The 26,707-nt window shown below is 42.6% G+C and overlaps 1 protein-coding gene across 8 annotated transcripts in view; it reads right to left on the reverse strand.

Annotated features, from left to right (window-relative positions):
* The window catches only part of MCF2L2 (MCF.2 cell line derived transforming sequence-like 2), a 144,576-nt gene that overhangs the window by 4,350 nt on the left and 113,519 nt on the right, over nucleotides 1-26,707 (reverse strand). For 5 of the 8 annotated variants that reach the window (XM_064385397.1, XM_064385396.1, XM_064385395.1 and 2 more), the window contains exons 21-33: nucleotides 24,562-24,687; nucleotides 21,510-21,731; nucleotides 20,161-20,253; nucleotides 19,686-19,764; nucleotides 16,773-16,845; nucleotides 13,720-13,829; nucleotides 9,795-9,890; nucleotides 7,163-7,252; nucleotides 5,408-5,479; nucleotides 3,667-3,753; nucleotides 1,509-1,627; nucleotides 852-964; nucleotides 345-448 (exon numbers count right to left, since the gene is read on the reverse strand). In XM_064385397.1, coding sequence (XP_064241467.1) covers nucleotides 345-448; nucleotides 852-964; nucleotides 1,509-1,627; nucleotides 3,667-3,753; nucleotides 5,408-5,479; nucleotides 7,163-7,252; nucleotides 9,795-9,890; nucleotides 13,720-13,829; nucleotides 16,773-16,845; nucleotides 19,686-19,764; nucleotides 20,161-20,253; nucleotides 21,510-21,731; nucleotides 24,562-24,687 — 1,384 coding nt within the window. The remainder of the gene's footprint in view (nucleotides 1-344; nucleotides 449-851; nucleotides 965-1,508; nucleotides 1,628-3,666; nucleotides 3,754-5,407; nucleotides 5,480-7,162; nucleotides 7,253-9,794; nucleotides 9,891-13,719; nucleotides 13,830-16,772; nucleotides 16,846-19,685; nucleotides 19,765-20,160; nucleotides 20,254-21,509; nucleotides 21,732-24,561; nucleotides 24,688-26,707) is intronic. The other 3 variants (XM_064385399.1, XM_064385401.1, XM_064385402.1) reach the window with 3 other exon arrangements.

Consider the following 26,707-nt stretch of genomic DNA (forward strand, 5'->3'; position numbering starts at 1 on the left):
CCTGCAGGCACACCCTGTGTGTGAGACACTTGGGCTCCCTGTAACACAGCCAGCCTGAGTACTGGTAGCCATAGAAGTTGGATGAGAGATTCAAGTTCTGCTCAGGTAGGGGAAAACAATTAAGCCAGGCCAAGGAACGCTGCTGTGCCTGACTAGCTGTGACACCCAGGCACCAAATTTCAGCTTAGCTCAGCCATGTCACCAGAGACTGCAGCACAGACATGCACTCAGGTGAGTACTTCAATACAGAAGTGCACTTTTTATCACATTTTTTTTTTGCTATCACATTCTTTTTCAGTATGGAGAAGAAAACAAACAAACCAGTAACACCTTTTCTCTATTACCTGCATTGCTGCTCTTAATTATGCTGTTACTGTCCCCCTCTGCTGGCTGCAATATGCTGGAGGGAACCCAGTCGCTTTTCTCAGACACCAGCTTCTTCACTAACCTGAAACTCAGAGAACAGTCAGTGAATTTTCCTACATTTCTCTTCCCTGGGTTGTGTTTCTTAGAGGTGCATGTTGGGCTATTATTTCCTGAACTAAGGAAGAAGGCAGAGGGCCCAGGGCAGTCCTACAGATATCCATACAGAATCACTGTGTTGGAAGAGACCTTCAAGACCACTGAGTCCAGCCCAGCCCTAACACCTCAGCTAAACCATGCACTGAGAGTCACATCCAGGCTTTTTTAAAACACATCCAGGGATGGTGGCACCTCCCCAGGCAGACAATTCCACTACTTTATCACTCTTTCCATCAAAACCTGTTCCCAAATATCCAGCCTATATTTCCATCTTTTCCAGGAGGTTCTGGCTGTCCCAGCTGTCCAGTTTCTCTCTCTGCCATACTCACCATTGGCCATTCTCTCCTTCCTGCACGAACTGCACTAAATCTCCATCCTCGAGAGTGAGAGAATCTGGGAAACAGCTGTCAAAACTGCCTTCGACCCGGAAGAGATTGCTCCCCTAAATGAATGAAACAAGGCACCAGAAACAATCACTATGGATGAAAGAACACTGTGCAAGAGGTTTTAGTTAAATACTGAATTAGGTATTTCAAGCTGGCAGATATTTCTTCTGTAGGCAATTGTGTTTTATCATGCCCAGGTTAAATATTACTCAAAATTTGGATAGATCTTTTCTCTGCATTTAGACTTTAGGCTTAACCCACCAGCCATTATTCTGATATAAAAATTGTGTTCGTGACACCAGGTGAAGTTATCTGGAAAAGTCTGAAATTACTTTTTTAAAGACTCAGAGTTTTCCCTCACTTTTGTAGCAGGCAAAGTGACAGCTTACAAGTATTGGTGGCTTTTTATGATCCTCATCCTGATCAACAAAATCTTGTAATAATCTTCCAACACCCCAGATCAAATTTCCATTTTCTGTATTCCCACACATCCATGGATTTAAGGCTGGTATGAACCCAAACTTTACAGGCTCCATTGTGATCCTTAAAGAGGAGGAAGTTGTGCTGGGAAAGGGCAGTGTAATTTTAAAAAGCAATTACATTGTTAGGGTTGGTCTCTTCCTCCAAATCAGAAGAGTTGGAGAGTTCATCCATGCTGGAAGGGATGGCTTCAAAATCTTCAAATGTGTCTAGAGAAGGCATTTGTCTGCTGGGCCAACCTTTTCAAAAGACAGAAACCAGAAAGAGTTAGCTATCAGACATTAGCCTCTTTGATAATCAGTCTGTAAAATAAATGTCACAGGTTCACTTCCCATTCTTCCACTTACCAAATTGCTGGTACTTTTTTGTAGCTTATTCCATGGTTTTTCCATAACAATTATGTCACAGCCATTATTCTGTCTCTAAAAGTCTGCACCATTCACTGTCCCTGGTGTGAGAGCAGTGTGTGTGGCTGCAGTGTTCACACCCATGGATATTTCCAGTGCTCAGCATTGCTCAATCCCTTCAGCTCAGGAGGTACAAAAAACAGGGACCAGGAATCTTCCAGCAAATGATAACTTGTGCTGACATGACTTTCAGAAGGCCATGATTCAGTTTCCAGCTTACCTCCACATGTTTAAGTACAAAGCCATGGAATTTTGGTTGACTTCTTGTCTCCATCTCACCCCAAGGTGATATTACTACCTGAGGAATTTACAAGACTATACTCTGGAGCAGGCTGCAAGTGCAGGAAGGGGACAGAGGAAACAGCAAGGCACAAAGACAGCCAGGGGGGTCAGGAGAGATCTCAGTCATATTTGTGCTGCTACCTGTCTCACTGCATGATTTTCACCAGAACCAGCCCAACCCAGTGGAATGGACTCAGTGAGAGATTTCCAGCCCAAGCTCAACAGCCAGTTTCTCCTCACCTAGAAAGGCAGGTCCATAGGATGTGTCCTGAGGGAAACTGAGGCAGAGCCTTATGAGACCTATCTGCCTGAGGCTGCCATGGTGCAAAAGTAGCTCAGGCTCTTTTGTGCATCATTTGCACTTTCCTGCACTTGATGCCTGTCCTTTTCTGGTGGGGATGGGGATGACTACAGTCCAGCTCAGAGGAAACAGACCTTGCATCTGCCAAATGATTCTGCAGCCCTGACAGATACAAGCTGAATGCAGTCAGTCAATTTACCATGTGCCTTCCTAATTAGTGTACCTGCTGGGCATTAGCTGATTCACAGGGACTTGAGTTGAGCAGATGCTGAACCAAGTTCTTTACATCCTGTGGGCCATTGCTCTCAACAAAATGAAGCTCTGACCACAAGGCATGGAGGCAGATGCTCAAAGACTGGGATTATGCACATCCCAGCACACTCAACCCACACCAAACCCTGGCCTGAGGCAATACAAAACCCAAGCCAGGCAGTTCAGGCAGTAAACAGAAAGTGACCTGTTCTGGGAGAAATAGGTTTATTGATTGGTTTATTTAATCCCTCCCCATGCACATCCTCCCTGCTATAAGCACTGCTTGGTGCAACACATGTTCATGCAGCTCTGCAGCCCCTTCTGCCACCCAGGGACTGTCTGCTCCCACAACTGCAACCCAGTTTCAACGGACACAGGGACCTTCTTCCAGCACAGCTGCATCCCCAGCTATGCCTCCACAGGTATGGTCTGGTCATCTGTGCTTTTAAAGGTGTAAACCAGCCTCTGAAGTGACACTCTCCTGTACCAGTTTATTCACACCAGCAATACTAGCAAGGGTCTAAACATACAAGAATATGCTGATTCTAATTCACTACAAACTACTACTGCAATTTTAGTTCAAATTCACAGGCTGGACTACAAACACCAAGAGAAAAATATATCCCTCTACCTCATCAGACAAAGCTTCCACAGTCTTTTGTCACTGTCATTTAGAAACCTCACCAGCAAGAATTCCTTACAAATACATGCATCAGCCTCCCTCTTCCATATAAATCACTATTCTAATTTCAGAGACTAAGAAACAGCTTGTTTCTCATGCTTAATTCTTATAAAATAAAACATCAAATTCTGAGCTCTCTTGCTTTCAATTAAAATAATTATTTTCAGCCTGACCTCAGAAAACCAGAATCTGGGGCATTGTTCCTAAGCTTGTGATGCAAGCTTGTTCTTTCATTGTTTTGATGGGAAATAATATTCACCAAAAGAGAAAACTCTCATAATAAAGAGAGTAAATATTATCATAAATGTAGTTTGCACTCTCAAATTGAGTTTACAAATACTTTATTTTGTTTACCTGTCTGTGAAGCAGATCTAGGTACGGATCTCGTGGTGGAACCGGCATTACATTTAGTCTGGGCCAAAATGGTGTTCTCAAAAGCATCTGTGACAGGAAGTACAATTTGTGTCTTCAAGGTGAAACAGTGACCAGACAACCAGTACAAAGTGAATTCCTGCATCACCTCTGCAACTGACAGGCTCTTTAACAAACAGGTGGACTGGGGTCCAACAGTTATAAAAGAGGAGACATATGATCAGCACAAATGAGTGAAAGGACAGCAGCATTCCACAGAAAAACTGTAAGTCTGAGAAGGACAGAGAACAGCGAAATGAATCAAACAGAAGTATTGATGTTAATTAAGGAAGACAATTCCTGAGTGAACAGTGCAATGTTCTATTTCATTACAGCTTCTTTACCCATTTTTAAACATATTTTCCTTGCAGCTTTTCAAATCATTTTGTAGGTGATAATTTATGGTTTTGATCCTAATCCATACAGCAGCAAAAGGGGAGACGAGAAATTAATGATTTCACCCTTGATGCATGCAACAGGATTTTGGGGGCAGGGGAGTCCCTTGTGTTATTACCTCAGTCAGAGCCCTGGCAATAGCAGCAATATCTTCTGGTAAAGGGGTGATAATGTTCATTGTTTCCTACTTAAAGATGCTGTGCAGCAGTACCTTGTTTTTAACCTGTGAGGTGCAAGTCAGTTCTATGTTGCAGATAGTTCTTGCACCTTGAAATCCCCCCTGCCCCTGCAGCCACAGGGGATGCTGAGATCAGGCCATCTGTCAGTGAAGGAAGCAAGGGATAAACCCCTCACTTTGGGTGGTGCTGGGTGCCAGCATGGTTCTAAACATAGTGCCAGGGGTCACTGGCAAAAGGAAATATTTTGCAAACAGCAAAACTACTTCTGCTGCCTCTGAATTGTTTCTTCCAACCTCTCTGTTCCTCTTCTGCTGGGAGTGCCATGGGGGAGAGCTCTGATATTTGACCAGTTCCATCACTGACCTGTTCACTGGCTCTTCCTACCAAGTTTTTGTGCAGAACAACACAATGCTATGAAAGGAGTCCTCAGCACACATCTCTCTCCTGTCTGTCCTGCAGCAGAGGTACCTGGCTCTTTGTGTCCCCCTGAGGCAAATGGTCTGGGGAAGGGGAAGGCTGACAATGGAAGCTGGAGATCTTCCAGTGGCTGAGGAACAGCATCCCAATTTAACTCTTTGGTACTGTTTATTAAACAGTAATTTAATAATCTGCTGCAACAAATTGGTGGAAATTCTGCTTGTCTGAAATGAAACACTGCACTTGAAATGGCTATTAATGCACAGTCCAGCCTCCCCTGTAGTCTTCATGCACATGGCTCCTGCTCCTCTCATTAAGAGCAGACCCAACAGGGGAAGAGGGATGCAAGTGGTCAGACTGCAGGTGAAGGTGAAAAGGAGCCCCTTGGCTCCCTGCTGCTGCTCCCTAGGGAGGGAGGCAGAGCCAGGCATAAAATCCAGATCCAGGTGACAGTCTAGAGCTTTACTTCCCAAAACAGGCAGAGAACTGGGAGTTTAATTCAGGCCCATGCCTAAGTGAATATGAGTGCAGGGGACAGGCAAGGGAGTAACAAGCTGCTTTTAACCCAGTTATGGAGATAAACTGACCCCAACCCCCTAAGGGAGTCCAGTGTCACCCACCAGCTGTGATGAGATGGGAATTCAGTGAATAATATCAAATGAGGTTTTCATGCAGGATGGAAATACTCCTACCTTCAAACCCCAGGGGAGTTGGGTCACTCTTTATTTCATGTCTCTTGACTTTAACTGCAGGAACAAGGGGACCTGTGTGGAGTTTATAGAGTCACAAGGGTGTAAATAGTGTTAAAGAAACTTGCTTTCCTACCACCTAAAACCACTAACTACCTAACACTTCTAATTTCACCCAGAAGAATCACCAGCCCCTGGGTTCTAGCTGGTGAAGATACACACTTCTGTGAAGTGGATAGGGAACAGACCCCTTTAGTCAAAAGATATTGAGACATCACAGCAAAAGAATCTGCTTCCCTTCGGGTCTCACAGACGTTGCCTCTCTCTCTTGCCCAGGAGATGGCACTAAGGCAGCAGAGCCGCAGTCCCAGCCTTCAGCCGTGAGCTGGCAGGGCACAGCCCACAAAGCCAACGCTTCTGACCCACACAAGTGGGGAACACCAGCCACAGGTCAGTGTGCAGCCCCCCTCCTGTGCCCGACTGCAGGTGTGGGGGGAGCTGAACTGTCAGGAGGGTCAGACACAGCAGCAGCTGCAGCCTCAGAAGTGATGACCACGACACCCTGGCTAGGTCTGCTAATGCTGAGACAAGACTCAGGCTTCACTTATTTTGTCATCTGAAATATTTTCTTAAAGCAGCTGCTGTAACTAAAACACTTAATTGAAAAGCACTGATTCTGTTTTCTAGCTTTGAAAATCATTGCAGAAGTAGCTTTCTCAGTATCCCAAGAGATTGCCAACAGTCTTCTGGCAGACAGGATTCTAGGATAGGACTTTTTGATATGAAACTGTAACAAATTTTAACTTTCATTGCAATTCACACATGCTCTCTTTGATACACCACACTAAAGAACAACCCTTGATTGCCCATTTTCTTTGTAGATATGTGCTTCATTATGTTCCCCAGCTTTGAAAATAATTATTAGGAAATAACTCAGTCTTCCCACAATTTAGCAACTGATCATGTATTTCTGAGTTGTTGCTGAGGGCAAAAAGCTGTAATAACCTCTTCTCATGTGCTATGCCCATCACTTCCATGTGAGGATGTTCTAGTGCTGTGGTCTAAAGGTGCTGTCAAAGAAACATTTGTAGGTAGTGAGACTATCACATCCTTCATCTGCCCATCAACCCCACTGTGCCCTCATTCCCTGACAGCCTCATTGCAGCCAGGGATGGGGCTCATATCCTTCAGAGCTGTTGAGAAGGCAACAGACACTGAGCAACTTTCTTCCTGGCAAGTACAGAGCAAAGATTTTTGTACAAATTAATTCTGCCATTTTTCCTTCTATTTTGATTTGTGAATTGCCCTGAAAATCTTAACCTTGCAAATCAGTTCCTCCAGACAATTCCAGGAACTGCCAAAAGATAGTATATTCAGAATTCCATGTAAAACTATATGTTCTGTTGTTAACATTATCCCTGATATGTAGGCATATGTACCCACAATGCTACTGGAAACCTAACCCCACATCAGCCAAAATTTAATCCAGTTTTCATGGACACCAGAAATACTTTTTGAAGCCTACAATGGAGAAACTGGGAAGAGTCACTCTTTGTGCTGACAGCACACCTTAACACACATTCAAAATATCCTAACCTGCCTGGGGCAGGTGCTACACTGGTGCTGACTCTTCTACTGGAACCTCCTGCCTTTGCAAAAACTGAGCCTGAGGTGCTCACTGTGTGAGCAGCATTTGGCAGTGAATGTGCCAGGCAGCAGGCAGGGAGAGGGGGAGCTGAGCAAGCAGCAGGACAGTACCTTTGGTGACAGCAGAAGCATTAACTGTGGTGCTGATGGAGGAGGCTAGGGAAAAGCGACGGGTAACTTCTCTGTCCTTAGATTCTGGATCTGGGAGAACAGACAGATGCAATGCAGGGCAGGGTTAGAGGTTAATAAGCACTGGGGGTAAAAGATGTTTAAAGCAAAGCAGCAGCTGGAAAAGGGTAAAGAAAATAAAGGTTGCTCCTCTAAAACAGAGAGAAAAAATACCCTCAACAAGGTGAAAAGCACAGAAATTGTTATTATGGACCTATTTTCAAAGCAATTCCAATTGCACCTATTTTAATACTTCAGAAAAGAGCCATGCCAATTATTATTTTAGCAACCAACTAGTGTCCAAGTACAGCTACAAAACACAGAGAAATGAGCATGATGGCTGGAATGGGGCGTGCGTCTACAGATGAGGTTTGGATCATTTTAGACACTGAACTGCTTGTTCTGTGATGACTGACCTGAATTACACTGAAAAACAAGCATGAATGATGGTTCGGAGGTCACATTTGTAATTTCCAAAATTTAACTGTGTGAATGCCTGAAAATCATCTCTGAGCTTCTGTCTTTACCAGTGCAAACCAGCTTGGAGAAAGTCAAGGCTACAGAGTGTTTTTTTGTTTCCTTATTTAGCATCCTGCCTTTCCTCTAAGTTTGCTCAGGAGTAAAGACACCGATTCCCCACATTTCACTATGAGATGTGTAGAGGTTGTGCCCACCCCAAGGAATATGAACTTGGCTCTGCAAACCAGGATGGTAATGCTGACCCAGGGGTGGGGAGATGCAGGGTGCTTTGAGTGTGGACTTGGATACACTTTGGTGCCAGCTCTGGGATGGCTGCCCCAGGGATCTCTGCTCTGATGGAGTGCAGGATGCTAAAGTTTCTTCTCCAGACATCATTTCTTTGACTAAAACACCATAGTGATTATGTACATTTTTCCAGCCTGTCATATCCAGCCTAGGTAGACAATTCAGCATTTCTCTGAGAATCCATGCTCCACTGGCAGTTGATAGCAAATCTTGTTTCCACCCTAGTTAGTTGGGGTATTATATTGTTTAGACCTTCCTTTTTACGTGCTCTGGACAGGAGCAGACACAGCAGATCTGAACCAAAGCACACTCAGCTCAACTCACCATCCTTCACCATGGCCAGTAACAAAAACCTTGAGACAAAGTGTTGAGGATTAGGACAAGCAGATTGCAGACACTTCCCTGTTCCCTTCTCCCAGCTTCCAACCAGCCCCAGCAGGCAGCCTGTGTAGTGCTGGGAGGCTTTGCCTGTGGCCATGGCCACGGCCAGCCAGCCTGTCTGCCAGCAGTTCCCTGTGGCCAGGAGCAGGTCAGCCCCACAAAGTGAAGCAGGACATTGTGCAAGAGGTGTTCCACAGGAATCTCAAGTAACCAGACCCAGCAAGGCTTTGAACTCAGAGCACCTACAGCTGAGCTCTTCCGAGCTGTGCTTCACTGCCTGGAACATTGAATACAAGGCAAGACACTTCAAAGGACAAGCAAAACTCAGATTAAAAAGTAAAAGAGGCTCCAAATGAAACTGTAAATCTAGACTCACAAAAATTACAGCATTATTTCTGAAAGCTGTGTTCTGTCATCGATGTTCCTGAGTCACAATATTTAAAATCCACTTATTTTTATATTCAGGCATTGAACTTTGTTTGTCCATCTCGGAACTCACTACCACATGAAGCCTTAATCTTGTAGCCAGAATCTTCCACAGTGCTGACTCTTGGTGCATTCTTATCTACTTTATCACATTATAATTTAATGCTTCTGTATTTCTGCTTCTATGCTTTCATCTTGGTTCTTCCTCCTTTGATGCTCACCCTCTCCATCACTGCATACTAACCTTTTGTCTCACAGAGGAAATATTATTTATCAGAACAGGAGAAAAGCCACACAAAACCAATAAAGGGAGTAATTACAGTATCTTTTCAGAAAGTGATTGAAATTAGTCATTCAATTTAATTTCTATTCACATTTCTTTCTTTCCTTTAAAGTCTCTTCCTTGTGCAGCCTTCACAGGAACTTGCAATGCTCTCTGTTCACAGATATCTACTAAATATTTATGCATAAATACCCAAAACACAGCATTTTACAGTGTCGTATAACGTAATTAAGTGGAATAAAACCCCAGATCTCCTGAATTCTGGTTCCCCACTAGGCCACAGCTGAACAATATTTGATAAAACAAAGATGTCCAACCAATGAATGATTTCACACATGAAAATCTCATGTTGCACAACAGACATGATACTCTTTTTCTTCAAGCCTGTAAGCTGCTGAAAGAAGTTGCGTTGGTCGTTTAAAACCAGTTGACACTTTGACCCTTGAGAGAAACTGGAAACAAATGTTATTTGCACTGTGCACCAGTAAAAGACCCAACCAGCAGCCCAGAGGCTGCCTTGCCAGTGCTGCTCTGGGAGCAGTTTTTGGTGACGGTGTCTTCGAGCAGAGGAGCCACTTGTGTGCACCAGAAAGGAGCATTTGGGTGAGATGCAGCAGCACTTTAGGAAACGGTGATGGATGGCACCATGGGATGGAGAGAACATTGTGGGAGTGCAGGAGACAGATGGCCTGAGACCAAATGCTGCATGGGTGGCTTTACCTTTGGGTGGAGCTCTGCGGTTGGAAAGACCTTGCAATGTGAATCGCTTTCTAGCAAGCGCTGTGCGCTCAAGGTTAAGGCTGCTGGAAGCATCAACTAGGAGAGAGAGGGAGAGGGAAGAGAAATAAGGAAGGAAGGGACAGCTGTTCAGCTCATGGCAAAGGAAAGGTTAGCACTGGATGACAACTAAAAAGAAATCAATAAATTTTGATTCAGTTCAAGCCTGAGCAAGAGCTAATCAATCAGAAAGGTGACATGAGGTCAGGGTGAGTAAACCAGCTGAACCAAACAGAGCCCCTGGGTTGAGTTTGGCTCACTGAGTTTTAATGGAGAACAACAACAAAAAAAACCAAAGAATAACAGGTGAAGGGAGGTAGCTCTCATCAAAGGAAAATACAATTTAGCAGCAAGCTAGTGCCTTCTGTTATGGAAACACATCATTGGTTGGAGCAGTGAGTTGTAGGGAGAAACAAGAGAAGAAGCCTTGCAGTGCAGGACATGCAAGTGTTGGGAGCAGTCCCACTTCTGCAATCCAGCACTGCCCCTGAAGAGTCTGCCCTCACCAGCCCTGTGGCTGGTACACCTTCAGCCTTACCTGCTGAAACCTTTCTAAAGCCTCTGAAGCTGGCAGAGAGTCATGCAATTGAGCCCCTGATTTGCTGGGATGTAAGGATGCCATGCCAGCAAAACTCACATGCCAGGCTCCTGCATGAATAATCAGCCATGCTGTCTGACAGCTGCCTCTGCAGAGATCAGTCACAGATGGATCGAGGTTCTGAGGCTCTGGGCTTGAAAGATACTCAGTTACTCACATTGCAGGAAACAGGTGGACCTAGATCAAACCCCCAGATCCACACATTCCTGCCAAATTCTCCATCTGCTCCTTTCTTGGTGTGGGCAGATAACACCCACAAGGTTTATGGCAAAGGAGCAGGAGAAAAACCATGTGTTGGGTGCCTGCTTCTGAGCCTTGGGATGTAACCAATAGGTTTTCCTCCTCTGTCACATAAAAATCTTTAGGGGGACAAATGAAGACCAAAAGTACAAAAGGAACACAAAGAGACAGTGAATCCACACCGACAGACAAGCAACAGACAGATAAGCTGTGCTTCCAAAGGAAAGTGCATCCCATCACTTCCTGATTTGCAGCCAAGATAGTCCAGGATTCGAGGTGCCTGCATGCATAGGTGGGTGTGAGAGGAACAGACTTTAGCAACACAGCAGAATTATGTCACTGTGGTTGAGCTCCTTCTACCCAGTGCCAGCTCTGGGCCAGGCAGGTGCATCTGGTGAGGAGCTGCTCCCGAGCAGCAGCTTCAGCTGTGGGGCTGCCTTTGGCTTCCAAAAAGCCTGTGTTGGCCATTTCCTGCCATGACTGCTCCCACTGCCAGGCAATCTTTGTACAAATACTGTAGCTTATAAAGAATTTAAAAACTGGCATGTAAAATATATTTACTTCCTGTTTTCTTAGGGCAAGAAAATCCAGAGCATTTAATAATCAGAGAGTCCCCCAGGGAGTACAAGAGTGCAGGTGCAGAGGGTGGGCTCCTGTGCTCTTCAGCTCTGCAATTGAATCACGTCACTGAGGGACCCCTTTGCATTTCACAATTCCCCACAGCCTTTCTGCACCAGCAAAGCATTGGTCTCTAAAGTCATGTTGTTTCCACCTGAGTCATTCAAACCTTTTCCTTCATTCTGCAGGTATACCAAATAACCCTGGAAATTATTTCCAAACATAATAAGAGCCAGGTGCTGATGGGCAGCAGGTTGAACAAGAGCCTGCAGTGCATACTTGTGGCAAAGAAAGCCAACAGCATCCTGGGCTGCATGAGGCAGAGCTGTGCCAGCACTCCAGGGAGGTGACATTTCCCCTCCTCTCAGCACAAGAGAGACCCTCCTGCAGTGCTGTCCTGGGCCCCTCAGGACATGGGCATACTCCAGTGACAATCCAGTGAAAGGCCATGAAGATCATTAGGGGACTGCAGTAGCTGACATGAGGAGAGAATGAAAGAGCTGTGATTGCACAGCCTGGAGAAGAAAAGGCTCAAAAGCATATTATAAAATAAAGATGGAGCCAGATGCTTCTCAGAGGAGCCCAGCGAAAGGATGACAGGGGCAATGGGCACAAATTGAAATATGGGAAATTCCATTTAAAAATGTGGGAAACCCTTTTTACTGTGAAAGGGGCTAAGCCTACGACAGTGTCCCCATGGCAGATTATGGAGTCACCATCCTTGCAGCTGTTCAGAACCCAAATGGACATGGCTGTGAGCAGCTTGCTGCAGCTGACCCTGCTTTGAGCAGGGCAATCAGACAAGGGGCTCCCCAGAGGTTCCTGCAGGATTTGTTCCTGTTTTATTTCAAGGCAGTGACTCCACCAGTCAGGTCCACACAAAACACTGGTTTACATGTAGAAAACTCTGCCACAGCCACTTATCAATAAGAACAACAAAACTGAAATAGCTTGTCAATAGTACCCTCCCCTTCTGTACTGCAGAAACTCCCCAATATTTTAAAATAATCTGTGTTCACATTAACTACACGGATATTGGAAGCATTTTACAAGCAGTAGGTGGCACAAAAGAGTCATTTTTGGCAGAGCCCCAGGCTCTGTGCCGGGTGTTGGGACATTTTTGGTTCAGCCCCCTGCAGAGCCCCAGGCGTGGGTGCCTCACAGGGACACGAACTCGAGTTTTGGTGGGACGTCTGGAGCTGGAGGGCATTTTGCTGGCTCTGCAGAGCGAGGTGTGCAGCTCAGGATGCACAGGACACCCGAATCACCAAAGAATGGACTCACTGCCCAGCCCTGCAGGAAGAGGCTCCCACCAGAGGATGAGGATGCTCTGGGCTGAGCCAGGGATCCCAGCCAGAGCCCTGAGGAGCTGCTCATGGGAAAGCAGAGGACAGAAGAATGACAATCAGCAGGAATGTCAGCCCTGTTCCCACACTCTTTAGCAAGCTGGACAGTTAGAAAACATCAGTAATCTTCCTGGAATTTTTTTAAAAGGGGTTTATAAATTTAAAAGGAAAAGCCACTTTTCCACTTCTTGAATTAGGAAAAAAAGTCTAAATGTTTTAAAAATAAAATTTTACTGAAACAAAAATTTAAGATTGGGTTTCTTAATGAAGAATCCAAAACTTCTTCCCCAGGATGAAAACCTAATGCAGTTAAAAATCTTTTGGTGAAAAGCCTATTTTTCCAAGAGAGATAATAAATTTTCTTTTAAAGTATATTTATAAAGGAGCTGTTACTTTATGCCTCATTTGGGCATTAATCTCTTAAGACCTCACAATTTTCTTTTTTCATATTAGTAGAAAATTCTTTGTTCAACATTAAGACATATTGCCTAAAAGAGAAACTGCTATCAAAAGATTTTTTTCTTCCTGCTGTCAGATGAGATTCCATTTCTTTATAGTGTTTATTTTTAACCTCTGTTGTATAGAAGATCTGTTGTACTTATGGCCTCAAATAATGGAGGGACTTTCTGTGACTGCCTGTGAGTTTATTTACTGTACACCTGAGGAGAACTGATCTACACAGAGGAGGCAAAAAACTGTCCTTGACTTAAACAAATAAATCAGTTAGCAAAGTCTGTAGAAAAAAAATAGATTAAGTATGTCTAGAAATTAACTTCACCAGGATGCAAAAGGTTAAAACATATATGCTATTGCCCCCTAAGTTCTTTTTTTAAACAACATAAATTGTATAAAGAGCACTACAATGGATCAAAACTCAGGACTTAAAAACCCTAAACTGGCAATGCTCACAAATTTTCATGGTACAGTCATTCAGCTTTGTAGCATTGTTTTTTTTGATGTTGGGTTAAAACAACATAGATTTAAAGTATCCTCATCAAACTCCAGAAATATGTGCAAATATAAAAATATTACCCTTTGGAAGCAAAAGCTCTGTGAGAACTCCTACCTCTCTTTTGTCTGGCGCTGGGACTGGAATTCCTGTTTTTATTGTTTGATGCATCCACATTTGATGTCTCTGATTTGTTTTCATATATACTTGATGACTTCCTGCTATACCTTGGGACAAAAGAAAAACAAAAATAGTAACATTCCTGGTACACATCTAATAAAGCATTGAGTACTAAGCATTCTTTTTTACCCTCAGACATGGAAGCCTAAGGAACAAAGGGCTGGTTCTAAAATGCTGTGTGCTATGCTACAAATGCCTGCATCTGTGCAGGCATGTGTGTTGGGGAAAACCCATCCTGCCTCCTCTCCACACCACACAGTGAAGGATGTGTTTCATCAGAGTTGAGAAGGGCAAAATGGAGAAACAAGCTGGTTGTCTGCACAAGTTCTTTTTGCAAGTGCAGCAGATTTGAAAGGGTTGGAGTGAGAAGCCAGGTAAGAAAAGACAACCCAGATTTTCCTTCCTTTGCAGCATAAATACATTTGACTCCAGGAGACAAAGGGATAATGGATGGTTATGCAGAGGTCATACCATGCATAAGCAACATATGAATTCTATTGGCTTCCCCAACTTCTGTTTTTTCTGCTCTTTGGAGCATGAATCCCAGTGGGATATCCCTGTCTGCAGCTGAATCACAAATGGGAGGACCCACCTTGACAAACCTGCCCAGGTTCTGGCCTTGGGTGATGGGATGGACCCCCTGGCCCAGGTTTGTAGGATGTTCAAGCTGCAAGGTTTTCTTGTGGTTCTTTGCAAATGTCTGGTGGTTTAATTTGGGTGTTTGACTGTTATCTTTGGCAGACTGCTCCACACAAATCATTGTATCTACACATTTGAAATACTCTTTGCCAGAGTGCTTGTTATTGACATGTATCAGCAATTAAACTGCTGCTTGCAATTAACACGTGAACTGCTACACTTAACATTCCCAGGGCTTGTTCTGCTGCAAGGGAAGGTCCAAGATGTCATTAACAATTTAAAAACATTTTAAATACTAGAGATTTGTGAATACCTTTTCTAAATATAAGGCAGTCCAGTACTCATTGTTTTGCATTTGAACTTCTGACCTGTTTCTGATGGAATCTCAGCAAGGTCTCTGTTACCTCCTGTACTAAATCAAAATGTGATTTTGCAGCCTAATGTCGGGTACAAAATGGGGCTCAAAATAAACATGGGAACAAACCCAAAGCACACTCACATTTCCTTATTCTTTTTCCTCTCTTTCTTCCCAGCTAGGCTGGGATAACTGAGAAACATGCAGCTGACAGAGTTAAAGATTTACAGCTGTGAGAAAGACACCAAGAAAATACACGAGCTCTTCTGAAACAGCATCTGCAGCCAAATTCCAAGAGTTTCTGTTTATCCATGTTCACAGGATATTTTTACATGGATGTATGACTGCATCAGTCATTTCCAACAAAGCAGATAGTTAAGCAGTTAGAACAATAGCCTATTTAAGTTTCATGTGTTTAAATAGATTAGAAAACAATACAAAGGGATCATTTCATTATCAATTAAATGCAGCAGCCATCCCTTGAGAGAGATACAGCAGCAATAGGTACCACAGGGTAATCCCATTTTTGGATTAAACAGTGAATTTTGTGGAAGAACTTGGGGAGAGAGAGAGAGAGAGAGAGAGAGAGAGAGAGAGAGAGAGAATTGAAACAGATTGAACAGGACTTAGGGACACTCAGTAGCTGCCTGTATTAAGGACACTGGCTAAAAGTGTCCCTTTCCCAACACCTCAGCTCCAATCCCAAGTCAGGCCTGCCTTATCTCATGGAATTGCAGTCCCAAGTGATGTTGGTGGCATGGAAACAGTAAAGGGAATAGTCTTTGTCATGGGACAGATACAGCTTGGGGAGGGGAAAGCACAAACAGATTTCCCCAATGTCACAGCAGAGGTTTGACAATTCCCAACAAACAGCAGAGTCACTGTCACACATGGACAGCCAGGAGGAGGTGTCTGTTGGGTAGATAACATGTCAGTGATTAATCAGCCTCCTTCTGCTGGCAGAGCACTGATGATGCTGGCTGCTCTTTACCAAATGCTGTCTCCACTGGCCTCCAGCACCTCTCACAGCTGGGGCTGCTTGATCATGTCAGCCATGAGCACAGACTGTGCTTGATGCTGCAATTCTGCTGCCCTAGCTTATCTTGGGGACACATATTACACATAATGAAGTTTGTGCCATTCATCACAGCCCAGAGCATTGTTCTTTCATGAAGTCTCACTGTATTCTTCCTGTTCCTGTAATAACCCAGCATTTGGAGCAGGAGCATCTGACCTCTCGTTTTCTGGCACAGCTGGCAGAGTGAGGACAGCAAACACTTCATTTTTCCTTTGGTTTAATCCACTCTAGGACAAATAGCTGATCACATGGCCTTTCTTCCTGGAGTTAATTTTCTGCTGACATATTTTGTCTATAATTTCTGCTCTGGAAAATCTCACTTTAAGAGCCTTATAAGAAGGACACATCTGGATTCTTCCGAAACATTTTTGTGATTGGACTTCATATCTTACTGGAATAATTTTCTTCTATCCCCAAGGTGGTTCTGCTGAAAGATTTCCACCCTTGAACCATAAAAAAAGCAAATTAACCAAGCCTAGAGAAAATATGGTGCAGGATTAATAGCACTGCATCTGTTTAATATTTCTTGCATTGAGTTGTACAATTCTCAAAGGCTGGCTGTTACCTGGGATCTCCTGGCTTGGTTGATCCTGCTAAAATTTTACAGTGAAATCCCATGGCAACTTACATTAAACTTGCCCAGCAACTGGGTTATTACAAAACTTTGCTGACTGCTCCATTTAAGATCCTGGAAATGTTCCAATACTTTTTGTCTACATTTGAGTTAGTCTTTGAAATTAATTCTGCATTGTGATATTCCTTCTCTCTTGAGCAAACCTTTATCTGTGTTTATTTATCTTTAAAGAATTTGAAGACAATTGAAGGAAGCTAAACACAAAACCCGATGAATTTATGTACTGCAAAAGCACAAATAGAAGACAAAACATGGCCCTGATATGTCAAGGCAGCTGTGGTTACCTGCTTGCATTGGAGGAATCCATTGGTGCATGGTACACACTCTCAGTGATTCTTTGGTGCAGTTGACTTGCTTCTGTTAAAGAAAAAGTAAAAAGAAGCTGCTCCAAAATGTTTCAATTGCTTCTGTTTTTATGTAGAAGGTGGGAGAGAGAAACAGGAGAGGAAAGATTTTGACTGCCACTGCAATCAAAATTGAATGCTTGTACTTAAAGAGAAAGGCATATTAAGATCTTAATGAAACCTTTTAGCTCACCAAACAGCTCATATATTTTCACCACAAAAGAGATTTCTTTCCCTACTACCTTTTCTTTTCTCGGTACCTCTTCCTATCTAACTGCATGATATCGATCTAGAGAATGGACATAATGGCCTTTTTCCCAGAATACGAGTTTTGTGGCTCACAGCTTTGTCTGGATTTAGCAACACATGTCCATCAGTCCTTTTGCATACTCAGCCACATAGCAGAATATATCCCCATCTCTCTGCAGAATTATTTTGCTCAGCATCTGGACAAACAGTAATCAGAAAATGTTATATAGTCCACTTGTTCACTCTTTTTGATGGGCCACAAGGTAGCAACAGACTTGTGCTTTATCCAGTAAATGCTGAGTGAAGAAAAATTATAAGACAGTTGCTCAGAGCCTGGATTTCTGGGCCAGGAGAGTTAGACACTGAGAAGTGAGGAAGCAATGGAAGGAGCTGCTTTCAAACTCTCACATTGCTGAGATCCCTGGGCTATTTCACACTGAAAAAGATGAATCTCCTATCAGTGAAAGAGAAGTGACAAGGGGATGGGGCAGCGCTCAAAGATTAAACTCAAGTCCTTTGTTGGTGGGGTAGAAATGCTTATGCTGGCTGGGGAGTGGGAAGCAGCTGCACTCCTGGGTTTGGCAACTGATTCATGGCCTTACACAAATCCCTTGAGCTGCGTCAGTAATTCCTTTGCCTGCAAGAGACAGCTGCGTTCTTGGGGATCGATGGATCAAGGTGTTGCCCAAAGCCTCGTTAGCACTCCATGCTCACTGCAGGGTCTGACGGGGCTGGGTACACACTGAGTGTTTGGACACGAGCGACCCATATTTTAAACTATTTATCCCATCCTGTGGCCACCTTCTCTGCCCTTCACTCATTCACCTCAGCTGGTTCCTTCCAACATTCCAACCTCCTAACAAGAGTCATTAAAAACAGCCAAACAAACAAACATATCCCTCTTCCTTCTCCCATTGCAATGCTCAGTTGTAAAAATATCCAGTCTTGGATTAAGGCCTCTTCTTTTGTGAGTCATTAGAAAAAGAAACTTTAAAACCACAGGCCAAGGCATGTGCTTCCTGACACCAGTTATTGTAGTAAGGGGTTTGATTCATGTGATCATTTGGGAACAGGCAACAGGAAGAGTTGCAATAGCAAATGAGATACCATTTATATCCTCTGACTGCTGTTCTGCTGGATTCCCAATAAAGGAAAGCTTGACTATATTCATAGAGTAGGATGAAAGTCACCCTCGGATGGTCTCGAGACCAGACAGAATAAAGTCTTGAGTAACCTTGTTTGACCAATAACTGACTGCTCTGAGCAGGACCTTGGACTGTGATGTCCTGAGGTCCCTTGAAACCTGAAATATTCTAGAATGGTATGATCTTAGGGCAAAACAATAAAGAACATCCAAATATAAATGCTTCAATCAGTCTTGATTCCTGTATATTTTTCTCTGGAAAATGCAAAGCAACTCTAATAGCTATAGAGATTTCACAAATGCTCATCTGGGTAACATACAAGCTTAATTTCCTTTGCCTAGAAACACAAATAGAGGACTAGCACTCTATCCTATTAAATATGTACATTTTCTCCATTAGCAACTCTTTGTGGTAGCCTAAGTAACCAGCTTTTATACTTCAGAAGCAAATATTACAAACCATATCAGAAAGTCTCTAGATCCAGTCCCAAAACTGCACTAACAAGAATCTTGAGGTCTTTCCTCAGCAGTTCCTAGTGAACTAATCACAGTAAAATTCAGAATGAAAAGGATAAAGGATGAAGACAAGATCAGGAACACAAGACCAGAGTAGTAAACATTGTAAATAAATGTATTGTTATGGGTTGGATTCAATTGCTGAGGCTAATGTTCGTAATTGTTTCCTTGTACCTAAGGAGGTTGCAAGAGCTCATTGTCTTTGTGAAATAGGCAATTAAAATGGAGGTGACCTCTAAAGTTAAAGCACAGACACAGGTTTCCACCTTGGACAAAGTCTGCTTAGGAATTTGAAGGATGTGGGTGGAGAGGCTTTGCTGACCTTGCTTTAAAAAGAGAGATGAGTGTATGAGAGAAGCAGAAAATGACAAGACCAAGGTGAGAGGCAATACCAACATTCAGGAAAGGTCTGTGGGGTTTTTGTCCTAAGAGAATAAATAGAATAGCATCTACGATAGCTATCATCACTATGTTCTTTTACTATCTGAAATAACCTGACTGAATTTTGTCTGTCTGGGATTCACTATCTTATATAAAAAAGGGTGTCATTATCTTAGGTACTTAGGAGGCTTCAATCATTCCCAGTGTTGAACACATCACAAAGCACCTTCATAGTGACATCTCTGAGAGAGGGAAATGTCACTAGGATGGAAAGATGGGACAACTGACATTTAGAACATAAGGTGCGTGGGGGTGACTAGATTTAAAACAAAAACCCTCAAAGCCCAAACAAAACAAAGCAAACACGAAGACAGAGGAGCAGTTGCTGTGTCCAGGCATGGATGTGGAAGGAGACCTTCTGATCCAGGAGACACAGAGTGCACACCCCATCTCCTCACATGCTGAGGTAAAAGGATGCTTCTGGAGCTGTGGCTTGAGAGGGACAACAGAGGAAAACCATGTTCCTGGGACTAACTGTGAATGGAATAGTCTGTGAGCCCTACCTCTGCATGCCTCCAGCTGTCCTGTCAGGACTTTGCGGATCTCTGAAATCCAGGTGTTTTTCAGCTCAACAGAAGATGCCTGAGAACAAAAGAGGACAAGGCAAAGCAGATCCAGTTAAAACATGCTGCCAATCACTGGGGTGGCCTGACCTGCACTGGCTCTCAGTTTTGTCAAGGATTGGAACACTGTGACCAGCTTTGAGCAAAGCAGATGCAAAGTTACCACAAATCCAAAGTCCTGTCCTTGCTTTTCTGTCCAGCATTCCAAGAAATTTTCCATTACTTTATTTCTTCTTTTAGTCAAAATCCTGACCATTTTCACAATAAATTAGCCATTTTTGTGCCTTTGAAAGTGCTTCAACAATGAAGCTTTCAATGGCTATTGTTTCTGGAGTGTACAGGACAGTGAACATTCTTAAAAACAATTCAATTGAAAGAAAGTATAGCCTTTGGAGACAAAAATGATTGTCATTACCTGAATGATATAGACTTCTTCTCTGCCATTATACCAGATCTCAAACTTCTTATTATCCCCTTTTACATTTTCTGTAATGCCCACAGTGCTCATCTGTTTCAAAACAGAAAACAAGAATTTGGAATCTGGAAAATATCAATAGTCTTTAAACTTGATCCTCTGAGAAGCATTTTTAAAAGGCTGCATTCACTTCTGACACCTTTGGAAGTCATTAAAAGTAAAATTCAGAGCATGTTATTCCTCAATATCTAATTTGTCGTTCATCTTTTTGATTACTAAAGGGAAAAAATGTTCATAATTAACCCAAGCTAATGTCTGATCTTGAATTTATCCTCTTTTCTTTTATTGCTTGACCTGTGGATCAGTTTTCAACCCCATCCTGGCTCTTGTTCACCTTGACAAATTTTCAGCTTTAGGAAGATGTTTTTTCACTTGCTATCACTGACCTGTTGAGGTGGGAGAGAAAGAGGGATGAAATAGGGCTTTGTGAGATTTAATGAACAGTCTGAAAACCCAGAAGACACAAAAAACCTGAAGAAAAAAAATTCTAGATTTCTTAAATGAAAAATTCTTAATCACAGTCTTGAAGTTCAGCTGCTACTAACCAGCTTCTCATCTTATTACCGCATTTGCTCATGCCTCTTGTTCACATTCACATCAGCTTTAATTTAAAGATTTAGACAGTGTTATGCCACCATTCCTTCTATCTCTACAGGAAGAAACTTGAAATGTTTATGTGAATTGGTTCAAGCCTTGAAGCAGGTTCTGTTGCAATTCCTGTCTGGGTACCCTGAAATAAGTTTGGAACATTACACTTGATGTTCCGTGTTAGCTGGTTAAAGTCACACCAATGTGCTTAGAGGGAAAATGTGACCTACTTGTGATTGCCACCTTAAAATGTCCTGACTCATATCTGGAAATTTCACTCTTGCAAATAAAAGGGCACTTCTACTGCACTGATTCATCTGTAGGTGTTACTGCCACAGAATATGTCTGCTCAGCTGTGCCAAGAGTAAAACTTGCAATAGAACTGCACCTGGAGGATGCCCATAGGCAGAACAATGACAGATGCAGGTCCATTCAGTCTGGCTTCTCTTTATTCGATGCTGGGCAAGATCACACAAGGTGCCCCTTTGTATCAAGCTGCAAAGAGCAAGGTTCAAATCTGCAGTTGCAGGATGTATAGCTTGGTCTTGCTCCAGCCCAAAAATAAACAGGAGCTGTCATTTATTCAGGGGTGCAAAACAGCTCCAGATATGTGCACCTTCTTCAAATCCCCATATGGACACATCCCTGTCTTTGAGAACACCAGACTTATTTCCCTCCCCCTCCATTACTGCATTTATTACCTTTAATGAATTTTTAAAGCTGTATGAAGCTGTCTTCTCGTGGCCATCGGTGTTCTCCTCCCGTTTCTTGCAGAAAAGTAGCATCTTTGTATAGAGGAAGAGGTGTCTCTGCATTGGTTTGAATCTAGCCAAGTCCTTCACCTTGTTGTGCCCCTTCTTGTGGTCAGTCCACACATTGAAGGAACCCTGCATCAACAGCTTGCCAAGCTCACTGACATCCCCCTAGCAGGCAGGGAAAAGAGAGAGCATACATCACATTCAAACCAGGGTAGTCCCAGGCACAACTCATTGCTCTGGTGGTGTTTGAGGTTCCAGGCAGAGGCATCCCTTGTGTTGTAGAGTGCACATGTTCCCTTGCTAAGCCTGTGTGGTTTCTTCCCACAACCATTAACTCACCAGTTTCCATATCCATAATTCCCAGTTTGTCTCCCCAATCATAGCTGGCATTTAAGGTCAGTCTCAGGATCTCTTTGGATGTGACACACAGGCTGTCCCCTCTGGTGACCTCAGAGGAAGCTTCCTCTGACAAAAACTGGGTTTCAAGGTCCCTGACTCCAAGGCAGCAGGAAGGGCCAGTGCAGTCCAATACCCAAACAAAGGCTTTGACTCTGGAAGATCTAGTTTCAGCTTCCACTCTTGTACAAGCTTCCTCCATCCCTGGGCAAAACCTTGAAAGAGCTTAGATGCCTGAAGTCACGGATCAGCGCCTGGGGCTGTGTAGGTATGCAATTCCCTCCTGTTTCAAAACAGTCTTTACAAGCTTTGTCAATAATTTCTTGGCTCACCATCTGCAAACTATGCAACACTACACAGCCCTGGGCAAAGAGGGAGTGAATGCACCAAGGAGCCGTAACAGTACCTGAGGGAGAGTGAAACTAGGCAGGAACAAGACCTTTCTAAATTAAAGCTCTTCTCTGAAGACCACTGATGGGAAAATACTCCAACTGATATATTTAGCTCAGATGTCACCAGAAAAATCCCATGTTAAGAGTGGAGGAATGTGTGTATATAAGACATGGCAATGCCTATATGGTAATGGGATTCAACAAATGATGATAATCATAACTATCTTAACACAAGTTTTCCTAGCAATGCTTTGTATAATAAGTTGAGGGAATAAGCCCAGTGCATTATTAAAGTACTTACTTTCAACATTTACATGTTCTGTTGATTATAAGGTGAAGACGTTGGCTCCAAGTGGGAATGTCTCATTTCTTATACAAAGAATTGCAACCTGCTCTCCCTCTCACTCCCCCTCCTCTACCCGAACTTCAACTGCAAAACCAGAGCTTTATTAGTTACTTTTACACTCTGTATCAGGGTATTATTAGACTCTCCAAATAATTCATAAAACCTCAGCAATTTAGATAAGTTTGTCATCTCTAATATCTAGACCTCGATACTTCCTTTGTGCATACAGGGAAAAAAAAAAATCTACTCCTTGCAGTTACTATCTGGTATTTAATGAAAGGCTGGAAAATTCAAAAGTAGAATTTGAAAAGGAACAGGAATGTTCTGTTGAATTCCTGAGTACAAAACTACTCACACTTTAAAGCAAGGAATAAACAAAAGGATGACCTCAGCATTTATATGGACAGGAATCTGGATAAATCCCCCCTATTCAGGATGATATGTTACCTTTCTTGGAGAAGTTCTTCTTCCCTTCCCTTTACAGAACTGTTTTGATACAAATTTTTTGCTGAATTGCTGTAAGTACATACATTTCAAGTGAGAAATACAGGAGGAAAGCTACCTTTCCCTTTGGGAATTAATAAGAAACAGTGGAAACTGGGAGGTAGAATGTGTGCTGTATCCATGTCCATGTTGACTGGTTCAAGTCTGCAATAATAATATACAGGCTCTAAGGAGTTTTTCTAAAATGAACTGAAATGAGTCTGAGACACTCAGACTTAGCCATGACCATGTGCTGCTTTATTTAAGCTTGTCAGGTTTAGGAGATCTAAGATTGTATTTATGACCTGTGATGTTTCTCTGGTCCACAATCACCACACCAAGTCAGTGCTTGCCAGTGGCCACTGCTTCACCTTCAACCCAGTGCAGCTACTGCAGGCAGAACTCAAATTCTCATCCCAAATGTGATGCACAGTCCACGTCTGCAGCTGTGTGCAGCAATGGATCTCTGACAAGCAGTTAAATGAGCAAGCAGTTGAATTTATTTATAAAATTATGTTGGCAGCAGGCATGGATTTCTCAGCTACCAGATGCAGATGCACTTGCACAAAAGAGAACCACAGAAATCAAAACTCCTGGGGCCACTCCCATCCTGATAAACAGAGCAACTCTTCCCAGACTTTGTCTGTACAGATATCAGCACTTTCTCAGGAAATCAGATTCTGTACAAAATAGTTCTTCTGGATTACAGCCTGTTGCTGTGATGTAAAAATTCTTTGAACAATACTCAGTATATTGTTTCTTTCTTGACATTTCACCCTGCAGCTATTTCAAAATGGGCAACCACATGATTCTCAGGCCTCATTTTGCCAGGCTTGTTTCTCCTTTATGTGTCAATCACTTCCACTTCTCACTTAAGGGCTCATTTTATGTAGTCAGCACTAGTTCTTGAAAGTCATATGACTTCAATGGAGCTTCTGCAGAGACATATATTTGTGCCCTTTGATTTGTACCATGGTTATTTCACATTTCAGATAACAAGCTTGCCAATCATTGGCATGGATTCCAGTACCCACTTTAAATGAAAGCCACATTTTTCTCCCTAAGTGCAAAATATTTGAAAACACTTGAGTTGCACAGGAGTCACAAAGTTTCAGCAAATTTCTTAAGTTAGCTCTGCCACACTTGTACCTCTCACCTACAAATGAGTTTTGGGTGCAATTACTCAAAAGTCCTGCATTTGCCCCATTATGCTCCCACATTCACACCCCAGCTCCACATGACAGGTGTGCTGAGATGTATTTTTGGTCATCACAACACACCTCTGAGTGACACCCTTCAGGAACGTGGGCACAGCATGATCAGTGGTGACAGGAGCATGGGATGCTCAGACCAGAGTAGGAGCAGCAGCAGCAGTTACCTCATATCCTGTGATTGCTATCTGGTGCATGGAGTCATTTACTGATTTGATGATATCAAGCACCGTGGCCAGGGCTTCTTCCAATTCAGCAGTGCCTTCTGAATTCTTGCTGCACTTCAGCATTTCCTGATTAAAAAAAAGATATGGGGCATACTTGAGAACTTCTGATACCAGAAGACACTGTAAGACAGTCCTCCTGGAATTTGTGTTGCGTAAACAAAGTAACAGAACTAGCAGAAAACAAAAGAGGAACAAAAAAACCCAAAAACCCCCAAATATGACATTCACTAGTGTGGTCATTGAGGACACACATTTTGATCTTTTGGACATTTTCAAGTTTAAAGGATTCATTTAAGATGAGACAGGACCATTCTGACATATTTGCAATGAACTCCTTGCATGTCATACAATTACATCTGGGCTTTTTTGTTCTTCACATCTGCTAGAAAAGAAACTCAGTATAATTATTTCAGGTGTTAGATAATTCCCCATTTTCTTCTGCAATTAGTTCCACTACTTACTACCACTATTAAAAATATTAATTATTTCTAGTCTGAATTTGGCAGGTTTGACATTTTGAGTTTGGAACTATTTTAATCCAAAAGATGAGGTGCTTGTGTTCCTGTCAAACAGGGATGCAAAAAGGTAGTTCCTGCAAACCCCAAACAGCAGCAGTCTCTCCTCAAGTGCTTGGGTAACCAGGGATTAGAAGGTAAAGGCAGGATGCATTCCTACGGTACCTGCTGCACATTTTCCTGGATGAGGATGGATCTCATGAGATGTGAGCATGCTGCTTTCATCAGCATGAGCATATCAGCTAAACTGATTGAAACCAGAGGGTTGCAGTAATTGTGACCCAAAATTCAAATCCAGTCTGCCCACCACTCAAGGCACACAGCTTCTTAAGCACTTGTTTGCTACCAGTTTTTCACTGGCTTCCATTTTTGTACACTTTTAAATGCTCCTGCAGCCAGGGATGGAGTGCACCATCTTCCCAGACCTCATAAACACTGACAAAGTAAATGCCAGTGCCAATGTGTTGTTGCTAAGTATGAAACTGGTCTGACCAGCTTCAAACCTCAATGGCTGAGACCTGTTTTGCTTGAGAATTTTACTCCTTGATCTAATCTTGGGTTTATTTACAGTCATATTTCAAATTAAAAGTAAAATCTATTTTACTCTTGCTTTCCTGGAGACCTTGACATTTTTTCCCGTCTCACAGAATAGTTCCAAGAAATAGAGTTGATGTAAATCTACTGGAATCAGTAAAGTTACATCCTTGTCTATATCCATGTTCAATATTTGGACTCTATTGTTTTACATGAAGTCAATAAGCAGTTCACAGAAATACAAGAATGGCCAACCAGGTCCTCCCATGGCTTATACTGGCACATTTTGAGCAGTGCCATAGTAGCTGTTAGCAAGTTAAATGGCAACCTGAAATCTTCATTGCAAACTTCAATGCTAAATTTCATGACAGTACCTAACACTACTTTAGGCCCAGAGGCTTGAGAGCAGCATGTAATTCACTTTCGTGACCTTTCTGTAGGGAAAGTCAGTAAATATTATTTTTAAAAACTGAGTAGATGGAGACAGAAATTTAAGCCACCACCTTAAAAAGAAAAAAAAAAAAAAATCATTGTTTTGAGTGTATATATTTTCTATTGCCCAGTTCAGACCAGAATTTCAAGCATGGACCACTCATTGTTCCAATCAATCAAGAGGAAGTTCACATATTCACTCTGTGGAAAAATGACAATTTTGTTCCTGGCTGTGTCTTTTAAAAAGAAACAGCAAAAGGGAGTGGCTCCCTCTGAAAGGTTTGAGTAACAACCATGGGAAAATATTACTTCAGGAAGCTGAAAGAGTTTTGTTAAACAGGGACAGATGTTACTGACAGAATTTAAGGCATCAGTTCCTGTTTTCAAATTGTAAAACCATGTACTGATAAAATAAAGCCAAGCTCAATTTCTGTTTAAAGACAAATAAAACAATAAATAAGAAAATAAAATACTTACTACCTTAAAAACTATGTAAAATATTTTATATAGAGAGAGCTATACATGTAATAGTATACTGCTATTACTTAGTATAAGTACTGCTAAGTACTAGCAGCTCCCAATCTAAACTAGATTGGGAACTATGG

Source organism: Passer domesticus, chromosome 11 (assembly GCF_036417665.1).
Source record: "Passer domesticus isolate bPasDom1 chromosome 11, bPasDom1.hap1, whole genome shotgun sequence".
Taxonomy (NCBI): Eukaryota; Metazoa; Chordata; class Aves; order Passeriformes; family Passeridae; genus Passer; species Passer domesticus.